The 21,142-nt window shown below is 43.2% G+C and overlaps 1 protein-coding gene across 1 annotated transcript; it reads left to right on the forward strand.

Annotated features, from left to right (window-relative positions):
• The first annotated feature begins 4,239 nt into the window (after nucleotides 1–4,239).
• Nucleotides 4,240–5,530, forward strand: LOC145625014 (protein FAR-RED IMPAIRED RESPONSE 1-like). Its single transcript, XM_081678096.1, has 2 exons — nucleotides 4,240–4,671; nucleotides 4,718–5,530. The coding sequence occupies exons 1-2, from the start codon at nucleotides 4,240–4,242 to the stop codon at nucleotides 5,528–5,530; spliced, it is 1,245 nt and encodes a 414-aa protein (XP_081534222.1).
• The last annotated feature ends 15,612 nt before the right edge of the window (nucleotides 5,531–21,142 follow it).

The following is a 21,142-nucleotide window of genomic DNA, read 5'->3' on the forward strand; positions in this document are numbered from 1 at the left end:
AATCCCCTTAATCCAAACTTTGTAGATAGCTTTTTATTTATTTTTTTCTTCTTTTTGTTTATTTCTCTAGTCTTTTTCTTTGTTTTCTAACCTTTTCTTGTTTTGTTGTAGTTTCTTTTGTTTGGCTCATCTTTATTGAAGCTTGAAGCGGAGATGTAGGACGTTAAGGAGCAACACTAGCTCCCTTGGTGAGATTGGATATATTACCTTGTCTTATATTTCAAGCGGCATTCGGTGAGACCTTTCCTCTCTTTCTTTTTCTTTTTCTTTGAGTGCTTAGTTTAGGTCTAGTTTAGGAAGAGTTGAATGGTTCGAGGTTGATTGATTTTGGTTCCAAGGAACCTGGGATCGTTGATGTTGATATCAACGATCACTTGTATGTCGATTGGGATTTATTTGATTTACATGCCTCGATTTTGAACCTTTTTCATTTCTTCCTCCTTTTTGTGTGTTTTTCTTGTTCTCTTTTGTGTAACGAGCATGACTATGGCAAGTTGAAATATTTTTGATGTGGATTTGCTCATTCATTTGGATTCAAGAATTTGTGTGCCTTTTTGATGACATGGCTTTGAATGCTTACCTTCCTAGTTGATGAGGGTTTACACGGTTTAAGAATGCTTAAGGTTGAATTAGACACATTATAAGCTAAGGTAGCCCGGTTTAGAACTCCTGATGACTTTTGAACCCCCTAGTTCACGGGAAAGTGGTAAGATGGTGTTGCTCTCCGTACTGAATAGGATTCCCTTGGTTGGTATTTGCTTATTTTTATCCCGTGTGAGCGTCATTTGTTCTAGCCTTCATCACTCTTGTGAGCGGCGTTTTGGATCTTTAACTATGCATGTCTTAATCTTTGTGTTGGTATTTAGCTCCCGAGATCGTGACCAAACAACTTTAAAGGAGGAAGAGGGCATTTCTTCTCATTTTTCTTTGTTTTCTTTGTGTTTTGTTACAAATTTGGTTTTCATTTTTACATCCACCCACTTGCTAACCAATTTGGGCCTCGTTCCCCTTTCTTGATCTAGCCATATTACAAACCTATCGGCCTATGTTCTACCAACCCTTGTAGTTAGTGAAGCATTGGCTTTTGAGGTTCGAATTCAAGAGTGTTGGTTTTAGGGCAAGAAAGTTGTGAATATTGGTTCAAGTGAGATTTTGAAAGTTGTTCATGAAAGGAAATATTTGCAAAAAGTTTGTGAGGAAGGATGCAACAGATGAAGTCCAAAAGAAAAAAAGAAAAAAAAAAAGAAAAAAAAAGGAAGAGAATATAAAAAAAAAAAAAAGGAAAAGGAAGAGAAAATGATGAGAGAAATGAAGTAATGTTATGAAATTTTGTATTGAAGGTTGTAATTTGAATTTAGGTTCAATTCTTAGGTGGTTCTTGAGAGATGGCCACTCTTTTGCTTCACTTAGGATTTGCCACCAAAAATTTTCAAATTAATTCCCAACCTTAACCCCTAGCCATGACATTACAACCCAAGTTAAGACCCTTGGACTTGGAGAAGTGCGGTCAAAGAACGGTGGAGGGAGATAGATTTCAACCCTATGGAAAGAGTGTGCGTAGTTGAGATATCGGGATAACCTTATGACTCCACAATAAATTTCTTTTTCCGGTTCCCTCGAGGAATCATGAGGAGCTAACTTGGGGATGATTTGAAGCTAGTGGAGAGAACGCGGACCGTCTTAGTTGGAGCTAGGGCAGAGGATGAAATCATTAGTTCTCTACGCTTAGCTTAGGTTTGTCTCCCTCAACCATGAGCATCTTAGAACGTGTTCCCCCTCTTTGAGTTGAGAAAAGTAAGCATTCTTTGATTCATGTCCCTATGTTAGAGTCCATTTGGAGCATTTCCCATCGTGAAATTTGATTGATTTTCTTAACCCTTGTCATATTATGCTTGTTGTGTGTGTTGTCTTTTTTGTTTTAGTATTCCTTGCTTGAGGACAAGCAAAAGGCAAGTGTGGGGGATTTTGATGAGTGGCATTTATGCCACTCTTTTATCCTTTTTCTCTAAGGATTCTCCTCTCATTTGCACTTGTTTGGCCCTTTTTCTAAGCATTTTTACTTAGTTTTGCTTCCTCTTTTCTTTCTCCTTTATCCTCCCTTTTCTTAGTCTTCCCGCTTTGTTCTTATTGTGATTTTCATGCTCATGCTTTGTAGGAACCATCGGGATTTTCAAGAGGAGGAAGCTAAGCTCAAGGGAAGCTAGAGGAAGCATGATTCAGAAGAGGTTCGGCCGAACCTCCGGATGGTGTGGCCGAACCAAGGTGTGGCCGAACCTGCTCAGTGGTTCGGCCGAACGTTGAGGCAGGGGCAAGATGAAAATTGGCAGTTTTAAAGGAGTGGCCGAACCACAGGAGTTCGACCAGACTAGGATCAGAGAGGTTCGACCGAACCTACCCATGGTTCAGCCGAACCTACCCTGTAGTCCGGCCGAACCTACCCTGTAGTCCGGCCGAACCTTCCCATTTGTTCGGTCGGACCTCTCCTTTTATCATCAGGCTCTGTACGGACTATATAAGTCCCATCTTAGAACGTTTGGAGGATTAGATTAATTTAGTTTTAATTTTTCTACATTTTAGCTTAATCTAGAGAGGGAAACACTATTAGTCTTCATTGGTAGAGAGAGAAAGTGTGGTTTTCTTCATTGATGAACTTGGATTTTGAAGAATGAGTTTTGTTCAATCCTTTGTAGACCTTCATCTTCAATTAATGAGAAATCTCTTACTCTTTCTCTTTACCTTTGTTTTTTATTTTGCTTATTTGCTTTGATTTTTCTTCTTTGCTTATTAATCATGTTGATGCTTATTGATTTGATGATTGATATTGTTTTCAATATGATTTGTGAGTAGTCACCTAGCCAAGGGTGTGGGGATGGCGTAGTTGATAATTGTTCATGCTTATAATGTTGGGGCTATGTTAATGGTGATTAAAGTCTTTGCATGCTTGATATTCTTTGGTCTTTCTTGCAAGTGCACATTGTTAGTTGATCAAAGATGAGTCTTTACTAACAAGTAACGGAAGTTGACTTAGTTGAGATTCATTACTATCGATAATTCTTTGTTTGCACCTTCTAATATATGGTTCTAATGTGGAAACATAGAGGCTATGTTAGGAGAAACCAATTAACCCCGGAAGACGGTTAGATTGGACCCCTTTACTTCGGTATTTGTGCATGTTTAGTTTACCATTGATATGCTACTTTGTTATTGCATGATCATGCGTCAACTTCACCTACCCATTTCCCTTGGTGCCTAATTTTAATCCATTTTGTTCTCAGTTTAACCTTCTAGTTATTCACACTTCTTGTTCCGAGATAGCTTAGACCCTAGGTAATGAATGCAGTGCTTAAGCATTTCTCCCTGTGGTTCGACCCCTCTATTTACCCTATACACGTATTAGGTCGGTAGAGCGTTATAAATTCATTTGATTTAGGTGTAGTCGCTCAACGACACGATTATTGCCTTGTCAACAGTTTAATTGGTAAGTATTGTGGCTTGTAAACTTTAATTTTCGCATATCCTGCAATTTCTTTGTTTTTTTTTTTTTTTGAGGTTGGTTATTGCAATTCGTGAAGATATTCGTGTTTTCGATTATTCTGTTGGTCTGTGAAGTAATAATTAGTTGAATTTATTGATTGTTGGAATGGGAAGTTTCCTGAGAGCTTACAAGATCTTTAGATTTTGCAATTGGTGAAGTTATGCGTATACTGCGTTATTCTGTTGGTGTGTAATGTATAATTTAGTTGATTTCATTGAAGCAAAATACTGTACCAGTTAATTGGGGGGGGGGGGCATGAATTGCTGCAAGTGATTTTATCCTGAATTTGTGTCACTGCCAACACTATTGTTGATTTGGAAAAGGAGTTTCCTTAGAGCTTACAAGGTCTTTAGATTTTGCAATTGGTGAAGTTATGCGTATACTGGGTTATTCTATTGGTGTGTAATGTATAATTTAGTTGATTTCATTGAAACAAAATACTGTACCAGTTAATTGGGGGGGGGGGGGTTGGAGCAATGAATTGCTACAAGTGATTTTATCCTGAATTTGTGTCACTGCCAACACTATTGTTGATTTGGAAAAAAAGTTATTTGATTTAATTCTGCCTGCTGGTTTTTTTTTTTTTTTTTTGAATCCTTAGTGATTGTTGGGAAATATTTGCTATGTTGTTCTTGTTCTTGATGCATGGGTCAGTCTTGTAGTATAGTCCAACAGTGACCAGCAGTTCTATTGCAGGTGTGGTTATGGATTGTGATTTTGAATCTGGTGAAATGGGTGATCCAGATGAGGGGGGGCAAGGGATAACTTCTGGTGGTGTGGCTGATGCTCTTCCCCCTCTGAACTGTATGACATTGAAAGTTCCTAACTCCGCCGAGAGACTTGCTGCCATGTCTCCAATTAAAACTATTGAAACGTTAGAGACAATTGTCTCAACCAATCAGATTAGCATGAACAGTTATGTTGAATCACCTAGGTTAGGGATGGTTTTCAAATCCTTTGAAGATGTAGAAAGCTACTACAAAGAGTATGCTGAGCAGAAAGGTTTTGGGGTAACCCGAGTTTCATCATCATTTTCTAAGAAGGATAAGGAGGAGCGTAGAGGGGCTACATGGAAGTGTGAGTGTTGGGGTCCACCTGATATGAGGGCAAGGAGGGAGGCCAAGAAAAGGGCAAAGGCAATGGAATTATGTGGCACGGGAGGGATGGTTAATTGTGAAATAGGGGAAGATATCATGCAGCGGGCGAAAAGGACCTCCAAGAAATGTGAGTGTGGTGCCATGTTATGCCGGGGTTGACAATGATGGGTTGTGGGTTATAAGGAAACTGAAAAATGAGCATGATAACCATAACCCTAAACCTAGTGATGCTAAGTTAGTGAAGGAATATCGAATGAAGAACTACACGTCGAATGTGAAGAAGAAACTTTTGAACTACTATGAAGAAGGTGTCCCTATAAGGCAAATTCATGGGTGTATGGCTACGGAGACCGGGGTTGATAACCTTCCTAGTGTTAAGGACCTTGAGCATGAAGTGAGTAAGGAGAAGCGGTTGAAAATGGAAGGTGGTGACGCGGCTGCAATGATGGCATACTTTGATCGTATGCAAGCGGATAATCAGAATTTCTATCATGCACACCGCTTAGATGAAGAGGGCCGACTCAAGGACGTAATGTGGGTCGATGCTCGTAGTAGGGTGGCATATGAAGATTTCGGGGATGTTGTTTGTTTTGATGCCACTTATTTAACTAACGAGTACGCGCTACCTTTTGCCAACTTTGTAGGGGTTAATCACCACGGCCAATCTATATTGTTGGGTTGCGCTCTTGTGTCCCATGAAGATTGTGACACATTTGGTTGGGTTTTTAGGCAATGGCTCTCTTGTATGGGGAATAAACAACCCGGGGCAATCTTGACAAATCAAGCTGCAGCAATGCGCAAGCCTTTAGCACAAGTGATGCCTAATGCTCGACATCGTTGGTGCATTTGGCACATAATGAAGAAAATCCCAGAGAAGCTTGGAAGTTGTGAACAATAAGTTGTCTTGGTTAAGCTGGTATATTATGGTGTTTATTGCTGTGTAAATGTTGTTTTAACTTATGCAATTATATAAGTCATAACTGGGGTTATGCTAGTATATTATGCTGTTTTTAAATGTGTATATTATGCTGTATATTGCTATGTAAATTTTGTAGTAACTTGTGCAATTAAATATGGTAGATTATTCTGTATATTGCTGTATATTTTGATGTATCTACTCTGTATTTAATCTGGTATACTTGTTGTTCTAACTCATAACAGTAAGCTGTGATTACTGGTGTGTTGCTGTGTACTACATGCTTTATATGCACCTGTGGTAACGTATGCTAATATTGACCTTGTTCTGTGTATGATGTTGTCAATTATGTCAGTAACCTGATCATTACCAGTTGAAGTATGTGACTGTGTCAGTGGAAATAACTAATGAATTATGCATTGATGGTTGGTTACACGATTGAATAGATTTCCTTTACGTCTGTAAATTCTGCAGCTACCAAGATTTCAAGAGCATACGAGAGCTTCACGGTTGCTGAGTTTGAGCGTCGCTGGTCAGACTTAATGAAGCATTTTGAACTAGAGGAGAATGAACGGTTAGCTGATTTGTTTGAGGAAAGGCACATGTGGGTCCCAGCCTTTATGAAAGAGCACTTTTGGGCGGGGATGAAGACAACACAGAAGGTCGAAAGCATAAATAGTTTTTTAAGATGGGTTTGTGAACAGGAAGACAAAGCTTTACAAATTCCCAGAGAAGTACACTAGGGTAATGGGAAGGCGTGTTAAAGCTGAATATGAGGCGGATGCTCGTTGTGGCAAATACTTGAGGCGTCTAGTGAGTGGTTTTTATGTTGAACAATTTTTCCGGGACATCTACACTGACACCAAGTTCCAAGAGATTCAAATAGAGTGTTGTAGACTTATGCATTGCTCTGGGAGGGAGGAGCGTGCCCTCAAAGGGAACTTGATTCAGTACCTACTTGAAGATCGAGTCTAGATCATCCCAGAAGGGAAGAGCGAAGAAGAGATAACCGATAGGAGACGATTCTACTGTGTCCTATTCAACACAGTGACAAAGGACGTATCCTGTGATTGCCGGAAGTTCGAAACCTTTGGTATTCTTTGCAGGCATATTATCCGAGTTTATGATCAGAATTTGGTTTATGAAATTCCTTCCAAGTATGTACTTGACAGGTGGCGCAAAGATGTCCCTCGGAATCATACCCGGGTTAAGGTTGACTACCACGATCCAAGTGAAGAGTACTCTGTCCAGATTTATAGGAAATTGATGGCAGAGTTTGAGCCTATATGTGAAGTTACAGCTGCTGTTGATGACAAGGACACAATAGCTCTTGTTTTACAGTCTCTTCAATCACTTTCTTTGGATGTCAAAAAAAGTAGAGAGAAGTACTTTGAAAAGCAACCTTCCCTACCGACCTTACCGAGAACCCTTGTGCCCCCCTCTAAGATAGGTTCAAACAACCCTCAGGGCTTCCAAACCCCTTTGTCAGTATCGAAACCTGATGGAGAAGAACCGCACCCTGCTCCAGCACCTAGTGTAGTGACGGATCCTGTTCCGAAGAAACTGCGTGGACGGTCGAAGGGGTCTAGATATAAATCCTGAGCTGAGATGGGCTACAAGAAGAGTACTGGGAAAAAGGTTCAAACTGCATCAAAAGAACCTCTGGCCAAATTACCTGTAAGTACATGTTCTTGTTAGGTGAAGGTTTTTTTGGCTATGATGTTTACCATATTGTGATAATTTTTTATTTTTTTTTTACATCTTTTTTTACATCTTAACAGGCTAAGAGGAAAAAACCATATGGAGTACAGGTCCAGAATACAATTGAGAATTATTATGAATATGTTGCAGATGTTGGCGCGGTTGATGACTTTGTACAGCGTAACGGGTTAAACCAGGGATCTGCACCTTTAGAAACCTTTTAAGTACACTGTGATTGCAGTAGACATCACCACCGCTTGATTTAGCACTTTGACTGGGGTCTGGTATATGATGTTCATCATATTATTTAGTGCATTTAAAAAATGTTGTTGACTATTAAACTCTTACCCTCTATGATCCTATATATATGTTGTGGTGATTGATATGTAATGTTTTGACTTTTAAACATCTCACAAAACCCTTTATGATCCTATATATATGATGTGGTGTATGGGAGTTAACAAATATGCTATATCTCCATTTTAACACCCATACATAGCATAATTAGGTGTTATCCTCATTTCCTCTCAACATGCCAAGTTGAATGTATTCAACGAGCTACTCTATATGTTTTTTACGTATGCATGTTTGTGGGTTAGAATTATTTGTCGTTACTGTCATCCTGGGCATACTGTGTTTAAGTACTTACAAGTATAATCTGTGCTATGTCAAAGGGCAGTTTTGTTTTATTTTTATTTCTAAAAGCACCGCATTGTATAGCTTAACTTGCAATGCTGGAATTTGAAAATACAATGGCTGTCATTTGTCATTGTTTGGCTTACCCGCCTAATGAATGGGCCATTTTTATTGAATTGCATTCCTTCTTAACCGCCTAATGAATGGGCCATTTTTTACTTAATTTTATCAACCTTATGTATTTTTTGGGCCAGGTCCAACATAAGTTTATTTTTGGGCAGGGTCCAACATAAGTATAGGGATAAATTTTTGGTTTAGAATTTTACATTACATCACGACACCCTTGTATTCTGGGCCACCCATAGTGTGTCTCAGACAACAAGGCCCAAATCTAATCATTGTTTTGGCCTTTTCCATGTGCCTTACTATGCATAACCATCATTAACTGTATAAGGTAATTCATAAAACTATATATACTGAACATAATAATAAGGGCATAATTAGAGGGGGTCAAATCCATAATGGCCAAGTATGTAGAAGCCACAAAAGTTAAGAAATATGGAGTTCAAATTTGCCAGCCACAAAACATTACAAGCAACGACGCGAAAACTAATTGTCCAACCACTGAAGCAACGAAATTAAGAGACAGAGACTACCACATTGCTTAACTATATTACAAACAAAAGGCGTGGTCGTGCAATTCACCGTTCACCCACATCTGACTCCAGTGACAACCAAAAGCATTATCCTACCCTCCAACAGCAGACCTCTTGCCATAACCCAAATCAAGGCTGACCGTTTGGCGCCACAATCACTTTGTCGCCATTTTTGATTTCAGCATCCTTGATGGTTTTGAGGGTGCAAAGCACAGTATCTTCATGGTAGAAGGTTAACTTAGTTGGATCCACATTAAACTTGTCTCCCCATATGTGGTACAGACGGCAAAGCGGGGTGTTGAGCTTGCCTTGAACCCTGAGCTTGATCTTCCTGCGGTGTCCTGTGTTCTTGAGGTAGAACCTCTTGAACCTTGTGCAAGTGTTCACCACCCCAGGCTGCAAATGTTACGAGTTAGAAGATGTCAAAGCAACCAACTTCAATACCCAATCGAATCCATGAATCGTTTTACATATTGCAATTTTTAATTCGAATGTGTGCATAAATAATTATATCAACAAGAACTATATATTCTGACTAAATAAATAGTTTAAATTAAGGCAGATTTCATCAACCTGAACTAAATAATTATATTCTAACTAATTATTTGAGGTAAAACCCATAATTACCATATTAATTTAAAAAAGAGAGCATCTGTTCTTATGTAGACACAGCTTTTTGCTACATCCATATAATCACCTAATCAACCCTTAATTATCTATTCATATCCACGATAGATAATATCTTAAATAATTGAGATTCTCCAAATGATAATGGAATATCGTTAACACTTGACACTTAGTTAATACTTGTCACATCATTAACACTAGTAACTTAGTTCTTAATCAAAATTGGACAACAAGAAAGATACTCACGACATGCACAAATACATTCTGATTTGGTTATGTTAGTAATTACTCATGTCGAATGGCTGTTAATTTTGAATATCTTTAATTAAATATGTATTACATATAAGATGCACAAATACTAGGTTTAAAAAAAAAAATCAGAATAATCAAATATATTTAAATGATAACAACATTACAATCACATACAATTATGCTTCAATTCAAAAGCTAATGTCTCCTTACAATATACTATCAGTTCATTTAAAGAAGCTATAACACAACATATTGGATAAAACTTGTCACTTAGGTGTTGTACAAAATTAAACAACAAAGTTCGTACCCACTAACATGCACAATTAAATTATGTAATTAATTTCAATAATTAGTAAATTAGAAGAGCTATTATCTTAATCTATTTCAATTCACAATAAACTTGCCACTACCTTATACTATCGATTCATGCGATGAGACTAGACGGAAAATTATGCACAACAAATTGTTTTAAAAAGGTACCTCTCCATGTACGTAAAGTACACTTCCGGTTTGAACACCAACTGCCAGAGGATATTCAGTAGATGCCACGTACTCAACTCCGAGGTAAAGCTTGATCTGCTGAGCCTTGACATCAATTCGGGACGCGTAGTCATTGTAGATGGCATCGAAGGTTTCGTCAGTACGAATGTTGTACATAACACCGACATCACCAAGAGTGCAGCTCCTCACAACGATTGAAAGTACCATTGCGTGTCCATCTTCAGCTGGTATCACCTCGTCCATGTCCACATCAGGATTTTCAACATGATCACCACCCCCAATATTGTCAGCCGGTTGAGAAGGAGGAGGAGGAGGTGCTGCTCTGCAACCTCTAAAGTTGAATTGGGTTGAGCAACCGAAGGGCCTTCACTTCTCTCCACCTTAGGGTACTCGAACACCCTGAACGGTGCACCTCGCGGTGCCTCAAAACGAGTCACCGTCACATGCTGCGGTGGAGCAGGAGCTGGTGGAACAGTAGCTGGTGGCGTAGGACTAGGTACCACAGCTGGGGGCGGAGCTGGTGGACCCGTAGCTACACCTGGAACTACGGCCGGAATCGGAGGAGCAGTGTCTACAACCATATCAGCCACAGTGGGTATAACTGACACACCGCTAGTACCCCCAACATGACTCGGACCTGCAGCGGACAAGACCATTTGAACAGGTCTTACTCGGGGCTGTTCATTACGAAAAGGAGGAATTTCCATGTTGGCAATAATATGAGCAATTAGGGCGTTTCGACGCTGTAGACACCCATTTGTGTCTCCCCAAAACCAAACCCAGTGATGAGTACCTTTAACGTCAAATCATAATCGAATGAAGCAAAAGTGTGGAAAGTGTAGTGTTGCGGATAGTTTTAATTCTTTTCTCTTCTCTCTGTTTTTGAAAACTTATTTTAAGAAAACAGCCAATCCAGTTTGGTTGGTCCATGATATGGGTCCAATAGTAGTGTAATTAGATGGGGCTTGCAAAGACCTTTTCAACGATATATTATAAGCCCAATTCCGATTAATATTGAGGAAGTTATGGCCAATTTACTAAACTGGGCCCGGTTTGAGCTTTATATACGGCCCAATGATCTAGAGGAGGGCCTATTATTAATTATCATTCCTAAAGCTATTAGGATTGATTATAGTCTTTTAGAATACTCTAGAAGGTTCTTTTAAATCCTAATGGAGTTAGGATTGATAATTATGTTTTAAAGAGTTTGAAATTGAATAAAACTACTCCTTTTAAGAATCCTTGTTTTGTACGAAGTGGAATATATTCAGATTTTATTTTCGTGCCTCATATTATTTATCCAAATTTTATATGGTTGGATAGATCTTGAAATTATCTTTCCAATGATATATTATAATATTAAATCCGAGTTATAACGAAAAAGATATGAATGAGACATGAAACTTTATCCAAAACTAACACCCTTCCACTATTTTGGCCATATCTTTTTATCTACAAACTATTTTAATCTGATTCTAATTGGGTTGGAAATTAGACTTTAAGAGCTTTCCAACGACATATTTTATGCCTTATTTGGACTTCCGGATCAAAAGATATGATAAAAACAAAAACGCGTGAATTTCTGAAATCAGCGCCGGAAACCAGGCCTGGCGCCTGGCGCCAATTAGCTGGTGCTGGCGCCAGCTGTGTTTAGCGTGCGCCAACCTCGTTTTGCGTGCGCAAAGTGCTTTGTTTTGATATTTTATCTTTTTGGCTGATTTTCTTTATAAATAACGTCGTAAAAACTCCGTTTTCATTAACCAATTCTCACGAATTCTCATCAACAATCAGCTTTCATTCGCAATCTTAATTCTCTAATTCCCTCTTAATTCATTCATCTTTCTCTTTTTCTAAACTTGTTTTCACATACAAAATTCCGCATTCACAAGATCTAGAAACACCTAGCCATATTCGAAGTTGCCTTCGCCCTAGACGTGAAAGGTTTTAATTTCTGAGGGTTTGGTCCCAAATCTCTATTTCAATTATTTAATTTGATTGTTTTGATTATTATTTTCCTTGAAGTTACTAACGTGTGTATTTTGTTATTAGAAAGAGGTACGAGGCATGAAAGTAAGTGCTTTAATGGTTTTAATTGATGTTATGATGTAGAAATCATGTTTATATTGTTATTATGATATTCCTAGTATCATGTCTAGGGTAATTTTAATATTAAATATGATTGTTATGATGCTTCCTATGTTCTTCCTAATATTTATGGTTGTTAGTATCATGTTAGGGTTAAAGATTTGATTTTTATTGCTTAGTGACATGCTAGGGTTTGTTATTAATCTTGCTAGTATCATGCCTAGGATCTTGCTATTATTATTATGCTTTAATATTAACATGAACATTGTTTTGGGGGTTTTTGTCCCTCGGGAGAGTTACGTCACGAAGACTGATCCGGGATGAGCTGTACTTGCAAAACAAACGGAGACACCTGTTGGGTGGTGCTCCGCCTCCAACGATCAAGTTAGTAACTTGAAAAGGAATAAAGAGTACGGAAATTTAGGTGGGTATCTGCTCGGATTCCAAGCTCAGGTGTTTCTCTGATGTAAGAGAATGCAGGTGTATTGAATGATCAAAAACGTGCCTCTGAAATGAGGGACATCTCCCTATTTATAGGGTCATTGGGAATTGCCCCTGATTAGTTCTCTAAACCCTAATCATTTGGTGGGCTGCGCCGTTTTCCGGCGTTCTCGGGATTTGGGCCTGAAGGCCGCCTTTTCCCCTTTATTTCTGGAATGACACGTGTCAAGCAGGGATTGGTCCATTTTGGACCAATCTGAGGCTGACACGTGTCACCCTCTGATTGGGCCACGTGGCAGGGTAAAAATACCCTAAACATTTGCCCCTCACAGATGTGACGTGGCATGCCACGTGGCATCTGTGACACATGTCACGCTTCGATAGGTGGTAATTTTACTGTTACAGAGTAACCGTTCACCTTCTAGGTAAATTACGGAAATGTCCCTGTATTTACCCTCTACATATAGCCGTTTTACCCTCATTATTTTGTACATTTTACAAAAATTTTCTAGAGAGAAAAAACTTTGAGAGCAGAAGTCATCCGTTTGAGTCAGGCGCAAGCAAGAAACTTTGTTCTTCCGCAACCCAGCCGGACCCGCCTTCCTTCAGATACCAAATCCAAAGGTACCGTCTTTGTCTCTCTCAGCTCTTTTCTTTTTTCACCGCTTGTACATATTTCTTGCAATAAATGGATGCATCACCAACACACACGGCACAGCCTAGGTTAGAGTCCAGCCGGTCACCAGGGACGGCTGAGTCTAGGACTGGGAGTGCCGGCTCGGGGTGTTGGGACCACCCTTTGCCATGGATTCCGACCAGTTATGTGTCTGTGCAGGACACCATGGCTCGGACAATGTAGACGGCCAATGATCCAAATTACAGAAGCGAAGGCTCAGGCGGCCGAACGCCTGAGGGAGAAACGTCTGGTCAGGGAGACCAGACGGCTCTGGAGAGATCCCCTCCGCGCGCCCCTTCAACCCCTGCTGACTCTTTCTTGGACGAGTGTGACCAAGGCGGCGATGATGCCGCCTCTGCCCCCATGGACCAAAGCGAGAGGGAGTCGGAGAGTGACAGCTCCGCCTCTACCTCCGAGAGCAGCGATGACTTGCCCCCTCTTCCAGATAGCGAGGAGGAAGAAAGGAAAAAATGGAGTGAGAAGGACGATCCCTTCAGCATCCACGTCTCCTCCAAAGACCGGATCCAAATGGGGGAGAACTTAGAGAGCTTTAAGAAAATGCACCCGCTTGGAGACGGGTATAAGATCCGGGTGCCGCCTGAGCTGGGCACCATCGCTTGGGGGGATGATCAAGAGAACGCCAACAGCTATTTTGGCTGTTATGAGGCGGCGTTCAAAGCCGGCCTTCGCTTCCCCCTTCACCAGGCGGTGAAGGCAATTTTGAGAGGCTACGGCCTGGGGCTCTGGCAACTTACCCCCAACTCCTGGACCAACATTCTGGGGTATGTTGCCGCTTGCGAATTCCAAGGGCTCAACCCCGGCTGGGAGGCTTTTGCAAGCATGCATTACCTCAGCAGGAGCCCAGGCGGCCGGAGAGCGTGGTATACTCTAACCACGCAGCCGCAATATATGATGACCTTGGACAAGGTCTCCAAGTTCGATGGCTGGAAGCACAGGTTCTACCTGATGTCAGCCCCAACCAGACGGGAGAATTATGAATTCCGTCTGTATAATAAGAAGCCTGACTTGTTGGGCAGGAAGTGCGCTCTTCCCCGGATCCCAGAGGAAGACTTTGACAAAATAATTGAGGCAGACTTTTTTGGCCTCACAGACGCAACTCTGTCAACCGGGGAAACAATAAAAGTCCCTAAGAACTGGATTCCCAAGAGCGCCTGGTTCAGGGATGAATGCTTCTTAGCCGCCTGCGGGCTAGGGCACATGTTTAATAAACGTATGCACCTGAGTTCATACCGTCTGTAGTATTTTTCTATCGGTATTGATTTATGATTTTGACCAATCTCTTTCTTTTTGTAGAAGAAGCATTGAACATGCTGCAGACGGAGAAAACTCCCAAGCGGTCTTCTACGGCCATCCGCAAAGAACTTGCGGAGAAAGCTGCGGCCGAGGTCAGGGCCAAGGTATTGAGCGCCTGTCCCTTTCTTAAGTTTATTTTATATACTGTCTTGCCCGGATACTAACCTTTACTTGTTTATTTTCACAGGGGGGAGAAGTTGGGAAATTGTTTGAGAAGAATCTCAAACGGGCTAGAGAGGAGGCCCCAGCCGTTCTCAATAAAATAAAAAGGTCCGCCTCTACGTCAACTCCTGGCACCTCAGCCAGGGCTAGGACGATGCGGATAGCGGGGCGACTCGAGAAGGTAGGCGGCAGCGTGTGCCTTGATCTTGCCAACCCCTTAGCAGCCGCGGGGTTCACCACGCCCGCAAGCGTCTCCCGCTTGGTCGGCTCTGAAGGTAAGAACCCTTTTGAATCCCCGCTTGAGCTGGGGTGGCCTTTACGGGTGAAATCCCACTCCCAACAGACGTCATCCTCAGACGGTCGGCAACAAATTGGTGCTGCCTTAGTTTCGCACTCATCACCTATTGATTGTGGTGCAGATCAAACTCAATCTCCCCGCTGGCCAGACGTCCAGAAGCATGCCAAGGCCATGCTGGAGGCCGTCCGGAAGAGGGATAAGGACGAAATCCCTGGGATAGAGACGTTCAACCTTGAACGCATTCTATCCCTTCTGGCTGAGGTAGGAAACTTGTCAATTCAATGTTATTTTTTCCAAGTGTTTTACCCCACCTGTAATTCTTATACCGCCTGCCTTTTGCAGGCCATGCTGCGGGTGGACGGGCTCAAACGTCCTTATTCCCGCAAACGGGAAGAGGTAAAAAGGGCCAAGAAGTCTGCCATAGACGCTGATAATATTGCTTTGCATTCAACTATCGTAAATGAACTTGAAACTAAAGCAATAATTATGACACAGGCGTCCAAAATCCAAAAGCTGGAGCTAGATCTGAAGGCGGCCGACCAGCGGGCTGCCGATGCTGAGACGGCCAAGAAGGGGGCGGAGGAGGCCCAGAAAAAGGCAGACGAGAGCGCCAAGCAGGCTGATGAGGCGCTCAAGAAGGCCCAGGCAGACCTTGGCAAACTTAAGTCCAAGGTTGAGAGGCTAGAGAAGGACGCTGCGCAGGCTCAGAAGAACTTTGCAGCAACCCTGGAGGCGGAGCAAAATCGCCTGGTTGCTGAGAGTGACGCTGACAACGACGCCCGTATGAAGATTGCCTGGGCTGCCTTGTACCCAGACACAGATTACCGCGTCTGGGCACTGGCGCACAACTACGCCGAGTACGTGGTGTACTTGCGGGAGCAAGGCGAGCCAGAGCCTGCCTCCTTTGAAGCCTGGCTCAGCAACAATGAGCCGTCCGCGCCTGAGCTTCCTGGTCCTGGCGAAGCGCAGGAAATTCCCTCAGACAATGAGGAGAAGGGAGAGGACCCGGAGGCTCCGTCTGCAGCCCAGAAGTGACCCTTCAGCGGCAGTATGCCAATCTTTGCTTTTTAATTTTTATTCAGCGGCTGTATGCCAAAACTTGCTTTTTCCGGCCTGCGTGCCGAGTATTTGTGTTTTTACCGGCTATGGAGCCGGGTTAATTAACAATTTCTTTCTCCCGGACGGGGTCCGGTTAACATTCGATCCATTACAACCGTTTGGTTGGATGGACTTTTATGAATTGCACCGACTAAGTCGGTTTTGAACATTTAGCATTTGAATTTTTTGCCTAACTTATCAAAAGCATGCGGCGATTTCTTGCGTAACTAATCAGTAGTCCGGCTGTCTTTGCCCCTGGACGGCTGTGTGATTGGTTTCAATTGGAGCTGGTTGATTGACTTGGAAACGTCTGATGCTGCAAATAGCATGATATGTTTGTAAGTCAATCAATCACAGTAGTGATTGCCCCAAACCAAGTGCACAGCCGTACACCAACAGGCGTTTCAGTCAATACCCAGACGGCTTATGCCCGTCTTGGTAGAGACTTCATAGCCATTGAACTCTTGCCCCAATTGGGGTGAGGTGCAATTTTTAAATAAATGACCTAAGTGAGAACTTCAGCCGGTTACCGACTGATGCCTATGGGCATCCGGTATTTAGGAAATTCGTTCTTCATAGGTTATTTTAGTCAGACGGCTATGAGTTGACCAATTTGGTCGTTCAATTTTTGCCGTCTGCATGGATACGTAGAACCGACAGATAATCTGTTCTCTGCGACGATTGCACCCGGAGGGGTGTCGCCGGACGCCTTTGTCCATGTTGGGACAGGCGATTTTATAAAAATAGCAACCATCCGGCCATTTTAGCCTCTGGTCCTTTTTGGGACCGGTTGTGTAGCCACTAAACGTTTTTGTGCTTAGTTTCTTAATCAGTGTTGAATTTACACTAAGTATCGAACTTAGTTTTTTAAGCATACGAGTCTATCTGGGTAATATCCAGACGGACAGACAAATGTTTGATCATACTAAGTATCAAACCTAGTTAGATAAATGGAGAATCCGTCTGAGTATTACCCAGGCGGATAGTATCATACTAAGTGTCAAACTTAGTTAGATAAATGGAGAATCCGTCTGAGTATTACCCAGGAGAATAGTCAAGCAATTGAACAAACAAAATCAAACTTAAATAAACAAGAGATCCGAGTATTACCCAGGCGGACTAACAAATGAAATTTTCACTAAGTATCGAACTTAGTTAGGTGAGGAATCCGCCTGGATATTACCCGGATGGATAATCAAACGATAATTTTGCAAACAAAGTCTGAATCTTCATTAACTGACACTGTTTACAAAAAGTTTACATTCTCAGAAGTAGTACTTTTTCAGATTGTCTACATTCCAAGTTCTAGGCAGGCGCCTTCCGTCTGGAGTTTCCAGGCGGTAGGTGCCGTCCCTTACTTCTTCATAGATCCGGTAGGGGCCTTCCCAATTTGGGGTTAGCTTTCCCAACTCATTGGCCCTACCGGTTGCCTCCATTTTTCGTAACACTAAGTCGTCAACTTTCAAGGGACGCTTGTGTACTTTTTTGTTGTAGGCTCTCGTCATTCTCAGACGGTAAATCTCATGACGCAAGGCGGCATTGCCCCTGCGTTCTGGGAGTGAATCCAATGCCAGGCGCATTGCTTCCCAGTTTGCCTCCTCATCATATAACATGACTCTGAGAGTCGGCTCGTAATGTTCGATGGGCAAGACGGCTTCAGCACCGTAAACCATGAGAAATGGGGTTTCTCCGGTTGCCCCTTTCGTTGTTGTCCGGATGGCCCACAGGACATGAATTAATTCTTCTTTCCATAAGCCACCAGCTCTTTCTATTTTCTTTTTAATGCCGTCTGAGATGAGTTTGTTGAAAGCTTCAACTTGGCCGTTTGCTTGGGGCCGGCCAACAGATGCCAAATAGCTTGAGATCCCCTGATCTCCCAACCAAGTTTTTAGCTGAGTCGTCTCAAACTGAGGACCATTATCAAAAACCATAGACATGGGTACCCCGTACCGGGTGATAATGTTCTTCTAGATGAAGGAAATTACGTCTGAGGTCTTGATGTTTTTAACCGCCTCAGCCTCAACCCACTTGGTGAAGTAATCCACAGCCACTAAGATATAGCGCTTTCCGCCTGGAGCAGGCGTGTAAGGACCTAGAATGTCCATGCCCCATTTTGCAAACGGGATTGGGCTGTGGATGGCAGTCAGATTAGTAGCCGGACGGTGAATGAGTTTGCCAAATTTTTGGCACTTGTCACATTTCTTCACCAACTCCTTGGCGTCCGCCTCAAGAGTGGGCCAAAAGTAATGTCGTCTGGCTCTGACGGCTAGGGACCTGCCGCCTATGTGAGAGGCGCAGAATCCCGAGTGCAAGTCTTCGAGAACTTCTTTCCCCTTTTCTGGGGTGACACACTTCAATAAAGGCTTCAGAAACCCCGCCTTGAAGAGTTCTCCATTTTTTAACTCGAATCTTGCAGCTCGCTTTTTCAGGGAGGCTGCTTCCTGTGGCGAATCAGGAAGTGTGCCGTCTGAGAGATAGGCCCGGATGCCATCCATCCAGGTAGAGCTTCGGTCCAGAATTCCAACGGGATCCTCACAGATGCTTCTTTTTTCAAGAACTTCCCAGAAGACTGACCGAGGCGTATCATGGCAGGCGGAAGATGCCAGCTTTGACAATGCATCCGCCTGATTGTTTTCCGACCTAGGCACCTGATTCAGCCGGAATTCCTCAAGTGCCTTGGTCTCTTCTTTGACTGCCTGAAGATATTTAATCATAGCCGGATGAGTAGCCTCGTAGCTTCCCTCATACTAGCTAACAACCAATTGAGAATCAGAGTAGGCGTCAATTTTCATGGCCCCTGCCGCCTTACACATGCGAATGCCGGCTAACAGGGCTTCATATTCCGCCTCATTGTTAGAGGCCTGAAATTTGAAGCGTAGTGCATACTCAAATCTGTCTCCTTCAAGAGACTCATAAATTACACCCGCACCACAGCCGTTCTTTGTAGAGCTCCCGTCTACGTACACTTTCCAAACCTGATCAAGATTATCCGGAGCCACCGGACGGGTCATTTCCACAATGAAGTCGGCAAACGCCTGACCTTTCACTGCCTTTCTTGGTTCGTAAGCGATTTCAAGGCTCTGCATTTCAATAGCCCATTTCAACATTCTCCCGGATGAGTCCAAGGTAGACATTGGCCGCTTGAGTGGCTGGTCCGTGTAAATCACCACTGGATGTGCCAAAAAGTAAGGCTTCAATTTTTTGAATGCCATATACAAAGCGAGGCCAAAATTTTCAACCATGGGGTACCGGAGTTCAGCATTTTTAAGAACATGGCTAATGATGTAAACCGGGAGCTGCGCGCCGTCTCGCTCAGCAAGGAGAACGGCACTGAGGGCATGGTCTGAGACGGCTAAATACATGTACAACGTCTCCCTAGACAAAGGACTGACCAACCTAGGCAGAGAATGTAAATGCTCTTTCAACCTCTAGAACGCCGCCTCAGCATCATCCCCCCATTCAAATCTGGTCTTCTTCCTGATTGCTTGGAAGAAGTAGAGGCATTTGTCGCCTGACCGGCTGAGGAATCTTCCCAAGGCAGCCAGGCAACCGGTGAGTCTCTGGACTTCCTTGACAGAATGGGGTGACTGCATGTCAATCACCGCCTGTATCTTCTCAGGGTTAGCCTCTATCCCCCTTTGATCAATCAGGAACCCGAGAAACTTCCCAGACTCAACACCAAAGACGCATTTCTTAGGATTTAACATGACCTTATGCCGCCTGAGTGTGGTGAAGGTTTCTCGGAGATCAGCAAGGTGATCCGCCTGCTGCTTAGATTTGACTATCATGTCATCAATGTATGCCTCCACATTCCTCCCAATCTGATTAACAAAGACCGTATTAATCATTCGTTGGAAAGTGGCAGGCGCATTTTTCAAGCCAAACGGCATCACAGTATAACAGAATAACCCCTGATCAGTGACAAAGGCCGTCTTCTCTTGATCTTTTTTCCACAGGGGTATCTGATGGAAGCCGGAATAGGCATCCATAAAGCTCATCAAGGCGTGGCCGGCTGTAGAGTCGACCAAGCTGTCGATTTTTGGAAGCGGATAACTGTCCTTTGGACACGCCTTGTTGAGGTCTGTGTAATCAACACACATGCGCCAGGTCCCATTCGGCTTCTTTACAAGGACCACATTGGCCACCCAGTCGGGAAAACTACAAGGCCGAATGAACCTGGCATCTAGCAGCTTTTTGACTTCGGCAGCTGCCGCCTGACTTCTTTCCTCACCGTGGTTTCTTTTCTTTTGCCGGATGGGCTTCTTTTTGGGATCCACGGCAAGTTTGTGGACAGCGAGATCCGGGCTGACGCCTGGCATCTCTTCCACTTCAAAGGCGAAGATGTCTTTGAATTCCTTCAGCAGAAGGTGTAGGCTTGCACCCAAGGTAGCATGCGCAACCGTCCCAACCTTAACAGTACGTTCTGGACGGCTGTCATCCAGAACGAGATCAATGCATTCGTCAGCCGGTTGGGGACGAAGCTCATCTGACCGCTCACCGGTCAGTGATTGCTATTTTTTCTCCTTCTTCACCTCCACCAGCATAGGTGCCTTTCTTTTCTTACCGGCTGCTGGTGGGGCGGGAGCTGGGTCGGCATCCTTGACATTGTCAAGGTCTATTGGTTCGTGACCGCCTAGGGCCACGGTATCTCGAACGACTGAGAGATAGCACTCTCGGGCCGTCTTTTGATCCCCATTCAAGGAACCAACAGAGCCGTCATCCCTCTCATACTTGATGAGCATGAGAGACGGGATGATTACTGCCTTAGCTGCGTTAAGGGTTGGCCTACCAAGGATGATGTTGTAGGCGGTCAACTCCTCAACGACCAAGAATCTGACGACAATGTGTTGTCCCTGGCCTTTCTCTCCCAGCCGGATGGGTAAGTCAATTCTCCCGGCTGGGTAGACCATCCCACCCCCAAAACCAACCAAGGGGTGGGTGACCGGATGCATGCTGCTGACATTGTATTTCAGCTTTTGCAGGCACCGGAGGCTGATGATGTCTGATGAGCTGCCGGTGTCTATAAGGATCCGTCCAACCAGCTGGTTGGCAACCTTACATTTAATGACCACCGGGTCATCATGCGGGCGGCGGACGCTGCCCCTGTTCTTCTCAGTGATCAGGACGTCTGGGAAGGAGGAGCTGGC

Source organism: Chenopodium album, chromosome 3 (assembly GCF_948465745.1).
Source record: "Chenopodium album chromosome 3, dcCheAlbu1.1, whole genome shotgun sequence".
Taxonomy (NCBI): domain Eukaryota; kingdom Viridiplantae; phylum Streptophyta; class Magnoliopsida; order Caryophyllales; family Amaranthaceae; genus Chenopodium; species Chenopodium album.

Bases quoted from the DNA above. Each gene is read 5' to 3' on its own strand.
- LOC145625014 (XM_081678096.1), top strand. From the start codon at position 4,240: ATGGATTGTGATTTTGAATCTGGTGAAATGGGTGATCCAGATGAGGGG. The intron at 4,672-4,717 runs GCAATGGAATTA...ATTGTGAAATAG, and splicing joins AGGCCAAGAAAAGGGCAAAG to GGGAAGATATCATGCAGCGG.